Source organism: Mizuhopecten yessoensis, unplaced genomic scaffold, assembly GCF_002113885.1.
Source record: "Mizuhopecten yessoensis strain PY_sf001 unplaced genomic scaffold, ASM211388v2 scaffold443, whole genome shotgun sequence".
NCBI lineage: Eukaryota > Metazoa > Mollusca > Bivalvia > Pectinida > Pectinidae > Mizuhopecten > Mizuhopecten yessoensis.
The window spans coordinates 212,026-226,595 of record NW_018403549.1 but is presented as its reverse complement, the minus strand read 5'-3'; the positions used below and the strand labels follow the sequence as shown (position 1 = coordinate 226,595).

General features: G+C 36.2%; 1 protein-coding gene across 1 annotated transcript in view; it reads left to right on the top strand.

Annotated features, from left to right (window-relative positions):
- Positions 1 to 2,318: 2,318 nt before the first annotated feature.
- Positions 2,319 to 14,570, top strand: part of LOC110449326 — a 33,587-nt gene continuing 21,335 nt past the window's right edge. Inside the window, exons 1-4 of the mRNA XM_021496110.1 lie at positions 2,319 to 2,623; positions 10,105 to 10,392; positions 12,073 to 12,213; positions 12,696 to 12,872. Coding sequence (XP_021351785.1) covers positions 2,599 to 2,623; positions 10,105 to 10,392; positions 12,073 to 12,213; positions 12,696 to 12,872 — 631 coding nt within the window. The 5' untranslated portion in view covers positions 2,319 to 2,598. The remainder of the gene's footprint in view (positions 2,624 to 10,104; positions 10,393 to 12,072; positions 12,214 to 12,695; positions 12,873 to 14,570) is intronic.

The following is a 14,570-nucleotide window of genomic DNA, read 5'->3' as shown; positions in this document are numbered from 1 at the left end:
GGTAGTCACTGTATATAACAGGTAGTCACTGTATATAACAAGTAGTCACTGCATATAACATGTAGTCACTGTATATAACAGGTAGTCACTGTATATAACAGGAAGTCACTGTATATAACAGGTAGTCACTGTATATAACTAGTAGCCACTGTATATAACATATAGCCATTGTATATAACATGTAGTCACTGTATATAACATATAGCCATTGTATATAACATGTAGTCACTGTATATAACAAGTAGTCACTGTATATAACCGGTAGTCACTGTATATAACTTTTAGTCACTGTATATAACATATAGCCATTGTATATTACACGTAGTCACTATATATTACAGGTAGTCACTGTACATAACAGGTAGTCACTGTATATAAAAGGTAGTCACTGTATATAACAGGTAGTCACTGTATATAACAGGCAGTCACTATATAACAGGTAGTCACTGTATATAACAAGTAGTCACTGCATATAACATGTTATCACTGTATATAACAGGTAGTCACTGTATATAACAGGTAATCACTGTATATAACAGGTAATCACTGTATATAACAGGTATTCACTGTATATCAGGTAGTCACTGTTAATAACAGTTAGTCACTGTATATAACTAGTAATCACTGTATATAACGACTAGACCGTGTTTAACTGGTAGTAACTGTATATTATAGACAATAACTGTATATCACAGATAGTCACTGTATAAATAGTTACGAATCCTTGATGTCTGCCAACGCGTTATAACCTATACACGGCTGTGCCAGTTGTAAAGAACTACAATAAATGTGTAATCTTATATGTGGTCATTTCTATTACTTTATTGTTTGCAGTTCATTGATAATAGTTGGAGCACGCGATAGAGGCATATGAATAGGGCTGTTAAGGTGGCTCCACACTTTCGCAAGTAACCAGCAAAATTCGTTGAAACTTTCATATAAGGTTATGCAACTATGCAGAGTTGATTTTATGAAAATTTAAACATTCCGATAGTTTGAGGACTGTTTTGGAAAAAATACCAAAAAATAGAATTTTCGTCAATTTTGATATTTTCCGGTTTATTTTGTGTGTGGCATTGTTCGGAACAATAACAACAATAATAAAATGAAAAGAAGCATTTCTAATTAACCCTACAGATATTTTATTTGTCACAAAATGTGTAACACATGTTACACAAAGTGTTTTTTATTGAATTTGTACGGATAAAAGTGATTTTCTACAAGCTAAAAGTAAACAGAACACAAAGTTATATACATATAAAATGGGAAATTGAACAAAATATACACAATGGCTTTATAATTAATTTATTTTACATTTTACAATCACTTTAATCCGGGTGAGAGTTATCTTCCTTGAAAAAAATCGGAACTTTTTGCAGAGGGGTGACATTTACACAATGACAGTTGTCTCTGTTTACATATAACAAAAATTATGGAAATAAATCAAAAATCTGTTATCAAAATTATCAATCTATTGTTCTTTAATGGAACCAAATTACCCTCAGCTATGTACACTTTAGACATTATTCCACAGTCCGCTAACTCACGGTATGTATATAATTACATGTCAGGTACATATATGACCAGAGGCTATCGCTTGGTATGCCGTTCTCACGTGCACTCACATATGCATTTCATAGGTATCTTGATATTTTACAAAACATTATTTTCACAGAATAAGTAGACTACATTTGTAAACACGATTTAATCGACTGAGCGAAAATCCCTCAACAGCAAAAATACTAACGACCTCGAGCTTATGAACTCGTGTAAGCACGTGATATGCACATGTGAGGTCGGTATGTCCGCATTCCATGCGTTTCCTATATGTCCCATGAGTCTGTTTATGTCTATGAATTGGAAAGCTTTATTCCTGAAGTACGTGTGATTATACATTTTCCGGTAAAATCTCGATATCGGGTGTTGACATATCATCGGCACGCACGTGTATTATTGTTTACCAGCTCAGGGGCCTGTTCGTTTATGCGAAACAACCGGTTTGACCGTTTATAAATGTAACAATTTCGGGTATGAATCCTGGCGGACCTGCAAATGTGTATGCAGGCCTTGCAAGGCTTTCTCAAGACTCGCCTGAAAGCAGCATCAGATTACTAGGTCCGACCTTATTTAATAAACGAACAACAGTGGTCCGATCGGTTTGACCGTTTAAACGAAAACGGCCCAGGTGTTACTATAATTTGCACTACGATATTGAATGCCCGATACGCAATACGGAAATGACGACACGGTGTACATGCACATTTCGATCAAGATAATTGAGTCCGAGCTGTACTTTTTCCGGAAGTACGTCACGAAAATGGACGCTGATGACGATGTGTGGAGCCACCTTAAAATCATAGACCGTGTATTATACAAAGGCTATACCGCGTCAGTAACGTAAATGTCTACCAATGCGGAAGTAGTTACCGCGCCAGTACGTGTCGGGTATATTACAGTGTACCTGAATGTAGTATACTGAGTATGCTTAGTAATATGTATTTAGTCTTGTGTTCCGAAAAAGGAGATATCGAAAGTGAAAATTGATTCGAAGAAGGAGTTAACTATCAGGTCTGTTTAGTGACCTTGGTGCCTAGTGCGATGGCGACAGCCGTGAAGAAACCATGTAAGTAGGACTGAAACATTCTAGTCGTTTACATGTACCACACGTTACACAAGTAACCATGTAAGTATGACTGAACATTCCTGGCCGTTTACATGTACCACACGTTACACAAGTAACCATGTAAGTATGATTAAAACATTCTTAGCCGTTTACATGTACCACACGTTATACAAGTAACCGTGTAAGTATGACTGAAACATTCTTAGCCATTTACATGTACCACACGTTACACAAGTAACCGTGTAAGTATGACTAAACATTCCTGGCCGTTAACATGTACCACACGTTACACAAGTAACCATGTAAGTATGACTGAAACATTCTTAGCCATTTACATGTACCACACGTTACACAAGTAACCAATACAGCTGTAGACTATATACCCGGATAGGGTGGTACGCATTCAGTTACAGGTGTGTGACAATAATTATAACAATGTGTTTAACTCGATGAATTGGCGATCAGGGCGTAGGGTACATACATGCCAGACAGTATATAAATGGTATAGTCGGCCTTCGGTCCTATCACTCATTAATGTGGCTAACATTCGTGGACACACGTATGAGGTTGTACGTTCATGTACATAGTATGATGTTGTACGTTCATGTACATACGTATGATGTTGTACGTTCGTGTACAAACGTATGATGTTGTACGTTCATGTACCTACGTATGATGTTGTACGTTCGTGTACATAGTATGATGTTGTACGTTCGTGTACATACGTATGACGTTGTACAATCGGGTACACACGTATGATATTGTACGTTCGTGTACATACGTATGATGTTGTACGTTTGTGTACATACGTATGATGTTGTACGTTCATGTACATACGTATTATGTTGTACGTTCGTGTACACACGTATGATGTTGTACGTTCGTGTACATACGTATGAAATTGTACGTTCGTGTACATACGTTTGATGTGGTGCGTTTGTTTACATACGTATGATGTTGTACGTTCGTGTACACTCGTATGATGTTGTACGTTCGTGTACATACGTATGATGTTGTACGTTAGTGTACATACGTTTGATGTTGTACGATCGGGAACATACATATGATGTTGTACGTTCGTGTACATACGTATGAAATTGTACGTTCGTGTACATACGTTTGATGTGGTGCGTTTGTTTACATACGTATGATGTTGTACGTTCGTGTACACTCGTATGATGTTGTACGTTCGTGTACATACGTATGTTATTGTACGTTCATGTACATACGTATGATATTCTACGTTCGTGTACATACGTATGATGTTGTACGTTGGTGTACATACGTATGACGTTGTACGTTCGTGTACATACGTATGATGTTGTACGTTAGTGTACATACGGTTGATGTTGTACGATCGTGAACATACATATGATGTTGGACGTTCGTGTACATACGTATGATGTTGTACGTTTGTGTACATACGTATGATGTTGTACGTTCGTGTAGATACGTATAACGTTGTACGATCGTGTACACACGTATGAATTTGTACGTTCCTGTACATACATATGATATTGTACGTTCGTGTAGATACGTATGACGTTGTACGTTCGTGTACATACGTATGATGTTGTACGTTGGTGTACATACGTATGACGTTGTACGTTCGTGTACATACGTATGATATTGTCCGTTCGTGTACATACGTTTGATGTGGTGCGTTTGTTTACATACGTATGATGTTGTACGTTCGTGTACACTCGTATGATGTTGTACGTTCGTGTACATACGTATGAAATTGTACGTTCGTGTACATACGTTTGATGTGGTGCGTTTGTTTACATACGTATGATGTTGTACGTTCGTGTACATACGTATGATGTTGTACGTTAGTGTACATACGTTTGATGTTGTACGATCGTGAACATACATATGATGTTGTACGTTCGTGTACATACGTATGATGTTGTACGTTCGTGTACATACGTATGATATTGTACGTTCGTGTACATACGTTTGATGTGGTGCGTTTGTGTACATACGTTTGATGTTGTACATTCGTGTACATGCGTATGATGTTGTACGTTCGTGTACATACGTTTGATGTTGTACGTTCGTGAACACATGGACATATACGAGTTACTCACGCTAAAATGTTTATATATAAGACATAAATTGACCCGTGAACATACGGAAACGATTGTTCACATTGCCACTCTATGCTGTCAACTAATACAGTATTGGGTACATTTAGAGTTCGACCTCGTTATCGGAATAAACACGCCAGTACAGCTTGACTCATACATAGGCAAAAAGATAGCAGCCAGTCCTCAACAATAAAGTCTACAAAATTGTCATTATTTTCTAATCATTAACACATTTCCCCTTTGTTTTATTATAATGATATGATATATAATACACCTGGTAATTGTTCTCGCTATTAGTGAAAGTATGTCAGTAAAATGTTAAAGCGCAACCTAGATAAAAATGACCTTTAGCTACTTTTAACAGGATTCGAACATGTCAAAAAACTAAAAACTACTTATTCTGAAAAACAGAAAAAGATGTAGTCATGGTATTAGGATTGTTGTCATGGTGTTAGGGTTATAGTCAATGTATTAGGGCTAAAGTCATGGTATTAGGGTTGTAGTCATGGTGTTAGGGCTAAAGTCATGGTATTAGGGCTGTAGTCATGGTATTTGGGTTGTAGTCATGGTGTTAGGGCTGTAGTCATCGTATTTGGGTTAAGTCATGGTATTATGGTTGTAGTCATGGTATTAGGGTTGTAGTAATGGTATTTAGGCTGAAGTCATGGCATAAGGGTTGTAGTCATGGTATTAGAATTGAAATCATGGCATTATGGTTGTAGTCATGGTATTAGGGCTGAAGTCATGGTATTAGGGTTGTAGTCATGGCATTAGGGTTGTGGTTATGGTATTAGGGCTGAGGTCATGGTATTAGCGTTGAAGTCATGGTATTAGGGCTGAAGTCATGGCATAAGGGTTGTAGTCATGGTATTAGAATTGAAGTCATGGCATTAGGGCTGAAGTCATCGTGTTAGGGTTGTAGTCATTGAATTAGGGCTGTAGTCATGGTATTAGGGCTGTAGTCATGGTATTAGGGCTGTAGTCATTGTATTAGGGCTGGAGTCATGGTATTAGGGCTGTAGTCATGGTATTAGGGCTGTAGTCATGGTATTAGGGCTGTAGTCATGATATTAGGGCTGTTGTCATGGTATTAGGGTTGTATTTGTGTTAGGGTTGTGGTCATGGTATTATTGTTGTAGTAACTTGGGATGGAACTTAAATCAGTTATTAAGTGTAAACACCTTGACGTTTATTCAGGGTCGCAGTTGTTAGAGAAATGTAAAACTTCAAACAACTTCTTAAGAACTAAAAGTTCCTTTGTCTTTTGATATTGTACTGGTACCTTCCTAGAACGGGGCCCGAGAAAGATTTCAAATAAAAAGACCTTGTAATACACTAAAGGTCACATGGATCAAATAAAGTTAAAACTTAAAAAACAATCTTTCCATCGGAAAGAAAGGCTATGGGTCACAACTTTAGACTGTCTCTTTCTATGGATATAGGCAAACAACGTTTATGAAAAAATATGAACTTGACCTTTTGTCAATGTCACAGAGATTAAATATGTCAAGAAACTAAAAACGACACTTTCAATAGAACAAAATGGCCTGGACTCATGATATTTTGATAGTAGCTTACATGGATGATGAGTTATTATTTATGTAAAAGGTCTTGGGTTTTTTCTCTCAAAAACTTAAAACAACTGTTCAGAACTGAAACGCCTAGATTATTGATCAGGTTCGTAACTTTCTCTATATATGATAATAATAATAATAATAATAATAATATACAACATTTATATAGCGTCCTATATAATTTGTAAAATTACTCAAAAGCGCTTTACAACATATGGATAACAGTATTAGTTATAATTGTGAAACAAAAGCAAAGGCTTACAATCACTTTTATACATTTAAGCAAGCAATGTTCACATACACACACACCATGTTATTGAACAAATAAAGGGTGGTATTTACATGACGTCTTTGCAGAGATCCTAAAATGCAGATGTGAAGAGGTAAGTTTTGATGTCCCTCTTGAATTTGTCCAGGATATTTGATTTTCTAATAGCAGATGGTAAGCTATTCTACAACGTGGCCGAAACCCTCCTAAAGCAACGGTTTCCATAGGTCACAGTACGAGATTTTGAGACACACAACAATAATTCTGATTCAGACCGTAGTGATCGTGACGGCTGCTACAGGGTAACAAGCTATTCAGTGCCTTGTTTGTGTACACCAACATTTTGTACTGCGACCAGTATCGTACAGGTCATCAGTGCAATGAATATAGCACAGGTGTGATGTGCTCTCTCTTTCGAGTACGAGTAACCAGCTGTGCTGCAGTGTTCTGGACCCTCTGTCATAGTGTAAACGATTTCTGAACCAAGAAGCCGACTCAGCTGTCTCTATATATGGTCATAGGGTAAAATAAATTAAAAAACAACCTTTAAACCACTTCTGAACCAAGAAGCCGAGGGTGATGATATCTTGTCAAACACAGGCTCAGATAAGGTCTATCAAGTCTGAGTGTTTCACAATTCCCTGAATTCAACGTCTTAATGATAAAAGATGTCGAAAACTACCAAATAAAGGCTAAAGTGGTTATGTTTGACAAGAAAAACGCTAAAAAGACTTTCGGATTTTTAGAAGGAGTGACCTTCATAAATGTTCAATGTCACATTGGTCAAATGTTTGAAAAGTGTGTAACAGTTTTTTTTCCCATAGGTAATGATATTGAGCTTTATTCTGTCTATTTCAATGTATTTGAACATTTATCACTTTCTAATTTTAAGGCGATAAAAAATGGGGAATGCGGTTACTTCAAAACAGAATTATTTGAAGGTGTAAAAAGAACAGACAAGATTTTAATCTTGTTTATTCAACACGAGACAAGAATCGATACAGTATATAGAAAATAAACTCACTAATGGGGAGAGATCATATTGACAAATCATTGTCCATTTGTAACAAAAGCAGTAGCTATGTAAAACATAAAACGGCCTGGAGAATATGGAATTATCATAAAAAATTATAAAACTACTGGAGGTTAATTGGAGAAGAGATAATATAACTTATATTACAGATTATAATACAGTTTCACAAACACAGGGATCAAATTTGTTGAAATCTTTAAACGACTTCTTCCGATAAACGAAAGGTAAAGGGTGATGATATTATACAAGAAATATGTTGGGAAGAAGGGCTACAAAGTCTTTCTAAAAGACTTTTCTCATTTTGGGGTAGACCTAGCACGGAGCGTGGAGACAGAGACCTAGACAGGCAAATACAGGGGTCATTTCAAAAATAATTTTATATGGAACGTAGTGTATAGGGTATGTCAGAGTGTATACACACACATGTAAAGTGACTACAGGTAAGCGAACAGGTAACATTAAATGGAGACACAGGTAAGAAATTATGTAACCGGTAACCACAGTCGTTATAGTCTTTTTCGTGGCTCAAGGCGGCAGGTTTGTGACCGTGGTATATTGATATTTCAATATCTCCGTTAAAGATCTCACCCAGGATGTCTATTGTATTTTTCTGACGCCGATTGAGTTAACAGAACTTTCCCGAGCCAAAATAATCAGTTGGAAGAAGTTTGTATTTTACAAGAGCGACAGGGATCTCATATTCATTTGTAGATTAAATGTGTCATCCAAAAACCTCTTGGGACACGATATTTCCATATTTCGAAAGAAAGGTTTAACGCTTACACGGTGTCTTTTTATAATAGCGTAAAGCTGAAGGTACTTGTTCCACACATTTTCGACATTATTTTCCTATGCATTTTTTTATAGAGGTGGTTGGACAAAAGGACGTTTATAAGCATCCCTCTGTGGCGAAGTAACGTTTATAAATGTTCCTTTGCAACAGTAACATGATGGAGACGAAGCGACCTTTATTATTCTGTCATCTGTTTAAACACTACATAAGGTTCACTATGAGCCATAAAAGGAATGGTTTTCTGTATTGGCATATGTTCTTGTTTATTCCCCTGAAAAACAGCAACCGAAAAAAAGTAGAAATTAATTCAGGTTATTGCCATTTTCGATTTATTTTTAAAACACAGCTTTCATGGAATTTATCCATGCAACACAAACAAAATATTTAAATATGGGGAGGGGAGCGAATTTCGGATTTCAGTATGACCCAAAAAATCAGGGGATGTGTGTTGTCGCAAGCAGCGGACAGGAATCCTTAATACAGATGAAATGAAAATAATTTTGAGATGTTCCCTGATTTTACTTCTCTCAGTGTCCGTCTATGGCTCCGTGGTAGGTCTGCCTCAAAATGAGAAATGTATATTTGAATGATTTTCCCTCATATTCAAGGTCATAGAGATCAACTAGGTTATAACATTTAAACGAACTCTTCTGAATAACCCGAAGGTCCAGGCTGATGCTATTTGGCCAGAAGCGGGCAAGAATGAAGGGCTAATAGGTTTGTTCAAATTAATGACATTTTCCCATATTCAAAGTGACAGGGCCAATTCTCTTAAATCAAATTTAAACAACACTTTTGAATAATCAAAAGGTCTAGGGTGATTGTATTTGACTATAAACATACTGGAATGAAGGACTACCAAGTTAGTTCAAATTTCGCCCATATTCCACATCATTGGGGTTCATTGTCTTTACAAACATTTAAAAGACTACTACTGTATAACCAAAAGTTCTAGGGGGATGATATGTAGTCAGAAGCATGCTAAGATGTAGGGCTACCAAGTTGCTTCAAAGGAATGACCTTCAACAATTATTAAGGTTACAAGGGTCAAATAAGATGAAATCATAAAACATTTTCTGGATAACCCAAAGGTCCAGGGTGATTGTTTGTTCATGTGAATTATTTAGACACTCTTTCAAGGCCATATCTGCTCAATTGTGTATAACTCGTTAAAAGTCATCTTCTTCAACAGAAGTTATAGGGTGGTGATCTTTGAAAAGTTGAATTCTTTGGTGAAGGGCAATTAAGTTCAACTTAAAGTCCATGTTTGACTTTCAAGGTCACAGGGGTCAAATTTTTAAATATTTTGAAACGTTCTTTTGAATGACTTGAAATTAAGACACTGATATTTTGCCTGTAGCTTTATTTAAATCAATGTTTAAGGTTAAAGTTGTGAGATTGATACCAGGCGGGCCTCTTGTAGTAAACGGGTAGAAATGTTGCTTAACGTCCTCAAACCTGTATACAAACAAATTGGTTCACATCTTCATACATCAACATCTCAAGATGTGCACGCCAAGGGTGTATGTATGCTCTGATGTTGTATATCATTCCAGCTGTATCTAATGCCCGCGTCGTGAAAGCTAAGAGATAGAAAACGAACTTTAAAGCGAAATGAAAATAAACGTAATAATGTTTGAACTTTTAATACAAAAACGACGAAACAACAAAAAGGTACATTGTGTAAAAACACTGCAACTCACCGTATATTTACCTGTTTCAGTGGCTGAGCTATTCTCGGACTTGTCATTAATCACTGATCTACCGAAGAGGATCGGTAGATTTTGGGATAGCTTGTTGATACATCTAGGTTTGACTAGTGTTAACATAGACCATATCAATCACAACCATCGACAGTTAGAGGATAAGATTAAAGATGGCCTGGTTAGATGGAACAGACAAAAAATGCACATACCTTGCTCGAAAAGGGCAGCAGAATTTATTGAAGCCTTACGAGCAGAGAATATGGTTTATCTGGCGGAGGAACTGGAGGATGAATATAACTTCGATGGTAAGTAGGTCACTCCTGGTAAATCATCTGTAGGGTTATTACTATATTGGAGGTCAGGTAGGTCAAATCGCATATAGCTCTTTGAGAATACAGATGAAGTAGGTTGCACGTATTGCTGATACATGTAGCGGATGGGTGTAGTTCGCGAATCCTACTGCTGAATCTTGGGAATAAGTTCTGGCGGGGCAGATAGGACACTCCTGAGACAATGTATTGGTGATGACCTGGACATTAAAGGTTTGACATATTATGTTCTTGAAAAGGTAAATCATAGTACTATGGTAACCTCATCTTGATATATTTTAGAGGTATTTATAATTAGATGATGCTGTTGGATTGTTTATTTAAAGTAACCCATTTGTTGTTTATTTATACACTTTCATGTGATGTTTATTTATATACATCCATGTGCTGTTTATTGATATAGATCACTGTATTGTTTAGGGGTAAGGGTTATATACATCCACGTGCTGATTACTTATGTACGGTCATGTGTGTTGTTTAGTTATACACTGTACGTCCACGTGATGGTTATTAAATTGTATCACTGTATTGTTTAGAGGTAAGCGTTATATGCATCCATGTGCTGATTACTTATGTACGGTCATGTGTGTTGTTAATTTATATGTCAATGGGTTGTTTATTTATATTCGTTTATTTTTGTTTATTTATAAACGTTCACCTGTTATTCATTTATACACCGTACGTCAACGTGATGTTTATGTATATATAAATGTGTTGTTTTAAGTACGTCCCTGTTTTGTTTATTTAGATAGATCCATTGTTACATTTTGCGTAAGGAAGACCAGCCTTATTGTCAAGCATACGATCAACCATTTACAGTCAAACACTTTATGATTGAATGCGCTGATTTCAAACAAATACGTGACAGATTTTATGATGTACCATCTATGAGCAGATTATTCGATACAGTTTCTGTGCAATTAATATTTGACTATTTACACTCTATTGAACTTTACACAATACATCTCCAGCACACACTCAGGCATAGGACTAGTAGTTATCGCATGATAAGGCAACTCCTGCGAATTCCTCAAAAAATGTATTGATTAATATATATGCTAATTGTATTGACTGTACAAAATAAATTGTATATCTATGTACTGTAAAGCGCTTTAGAGTGGCTTATGTTAGCTAGATCGAGCGCTATATCAAATGTTGTATATTTATTTACAATAAGATATGATATATTGTGCAGCCAATTTGTTCGATTTTATGTATTTGTTTAATCCTTTACTTATGTTAACCTATTAAGTTTTGGTTTGATGTGTTTATTTTCGTGAATGTTGTTTTTAACAGTATTGTCGGCCCTAAATGACTTACATTGTCGAAGGGCCGTTACATAATACAAACACAAAACAAAACATGTTTTGTTTATTTATATAGATCCATGTTTTGTTTATGGGATAGGGTAAGAGTTATATACGTCCACGTGCTGTTTATTTACATACTGATAACGATTGCGTTCAAAATTGCTTACCTCAGGTGACCGTCAAAGCCGCTAGGCCTCTTGTAGCACTAGGATACATAAGACAACAATTTAGATATGTTTTGAAAAAGAACTAAACCAATCAAATAGGTATGTGATATCTAACGGACATTATTATGACAATATCAATGATTACATAATGTGTGTAATATTATGTGTTGCATACAAAGACCCCAAGCTTGTTGAGAGCACAACTGACGTTATGGAGGTCTCACGTGATACGTCGGCCGACATAAGTATAGTGTACACACGTGAAGCGTCAGGCGATATCATCATGAACAGCCTGGATCGTCCGAAATATGACCGTTCTGGTAAGTGAATATTCTCCGTTATTTCAATGTGATCCTCATTCGGTACACAAAGTTGTGTACTATAAAGTGTTTTTTTATATAAAGTTGTAAATAAAAATGAGAAAGCTTGAAACGGGTAAAATAAATTCATCATGTTTGTTTGTTCATTTTGATATTTATTTTCAACTGATGGGTGAGTGTATTGAGGGGAGTCTAAATTATCGAAGTTATCTTCTCGGTCTTCCCCTTTGTTGACACTGAAGAAACCAACATGATCAGCCGTTTTCATATTAACACAGCTGCTACGGGAACATTAAACCTCAAAACACAACCGTAGCCAATTCATAACAAACTTTGAAAACGTGTTTGATGATCTCTAATTATTGAATATATTTCTGAGCAGAACGATATTATAGTAGGTGTGACCTTGTTCAGTAATTCTGGATCTATAGGTCTATAATTTATCCTTCCAATAGCTAACTTTGTTTTCTACCAAATACTAGACCTGACAGAAAATGGACCTGACATCAACGGAGACTTCTCCCTTCGTGATTATCAAATGGAAATAGCACAGGATGGTCTAAAAGGAGATAATTCAATCATCTGGGCAGGGACAGGATCAGGGAAGACCAGGGATGCCATGTACATTATGAAGAATCACATTGACAACAACCCAACTGGTATGACTCTTTTATCAGCCCCATAAATGCAGGATCTATCCTGAGAGTTATGACTTATTCTTGAATTATTATTTTAGTCGTCAATATGAAATTACTTCTTTCTATTGTGTATTGGACATTTTTCGCTGTAATTGTTACTTCGTCTATTTCGAAAATACGTAAATTGTAGAGTAAGCATATCAGTCAAACATGAGGGGCGAATTTATCATTGCAAAAAATAGATTTTTCCAGCGTAAGGCAAAAGTTTGATGTCTCAAATTTAGAAAACACCAAGAGACTAATATATTGCGAACTAAAATGCAAAAAAACGGGAGCAAAATAATGAATAAGAAAAATGGTTATCATTCGTAAAATACGTTGGAAAAAGACAAGATGATTCAGAAGAAAACGAGTTGTCTGATTCTAGGACGACATATGCCGTGTAAATTAAGGTAAACACTGGATGCAGAAAAGTCCGCAGTGGCCATGACTTAAAGTGTATCGTGATGTATATACGATCAGACTGGTGAATGTATTCTTTATTAGACAGCACATTGTCAGGATATCTGAAAGAGTATTAGAAGGACATTCCAAGGCTGCTATCGTCCAGTACACTGTTCAATATATTCAGCCTCTAATAAGCAGCCAAGTAGCCTAGTTGAAGGACATAACTTGTTCATGTGGGAAAGTGTACAGACTGATCAATATTTGGCCATCAAACCAAACGAAGATGTTGTCAACAAAATAATTTCAACTGTTGTCAAGCTGTTAACAAAAAACCTTAAATATAACAATAAGACACAACTTTAAATTCATAGATGCTTTGTTTTTCTACTCATATCTAGGTAGTAGATCATTGAGCGAGGTGGAGGGTAAATCTGTTCACATATCTAGGAAGTAGATAATTGAGCGAGGTGGAGGGTAAAATCTGCTCACATATCTAGGAAGTAGATAATTGAGCGAGGTGGAGGGTACATTTACAGTTAATTCTTACCCAAATATAAGTTACATTTACAGTAAATTCCTACCCAAAAATAAGGAACATGTAGAGTAAATTCTTACTCAAGTATAAGGTACATGTACAGTTAGTTCTTACCCAAGTATAAGTTACATTTACAGTCAAATCTGACCCAAGTATCAGTTATATTTACAGTAAATTCTTACCCAAGTATAAGTTACATTTACAGTAAATTCTTACCCACGTATAACTTACATTTACAGTAAATTCTTACCCAAGTATAAGTTACATTTACAGTAAATTCTTACCCACGTATAACTTACATTTACAGTAAATTCTTACCCAAGTATAAGTTACATTTACAGTATATTCTTGCCAAAGTATAAGTTACATTTACAGTAAATTCCTACCCGAGTTTTATGGTACATATACAGTAAATTCCTACCCAAGTATAAGTTACATTTACAGGTAATTCTTAATCAAGTATACAGTTAGAATTACGCCCAAGTATCCACCTAGGTTCAGTTCGTTCTGCGTGCGGCTTGCGTGCGGTTAGCGGTAGTCTAGCGTCTAGAAAGCGATCGTTCACCGTTCGAGCACCGTTCGTATGTTTCGTCTGTTTCGTTCGTATCAGCTAAATCGTTCCGTTCGGTTATTTCGACCGTCCCTATCGTCCAATTATTTCATTGGGTCGTTCCGTCCGGCTGTTCCGTCCGGCTGTTTAGTTCGATCGTCTAACTTACTCCGTCTTTTTGGGTTAG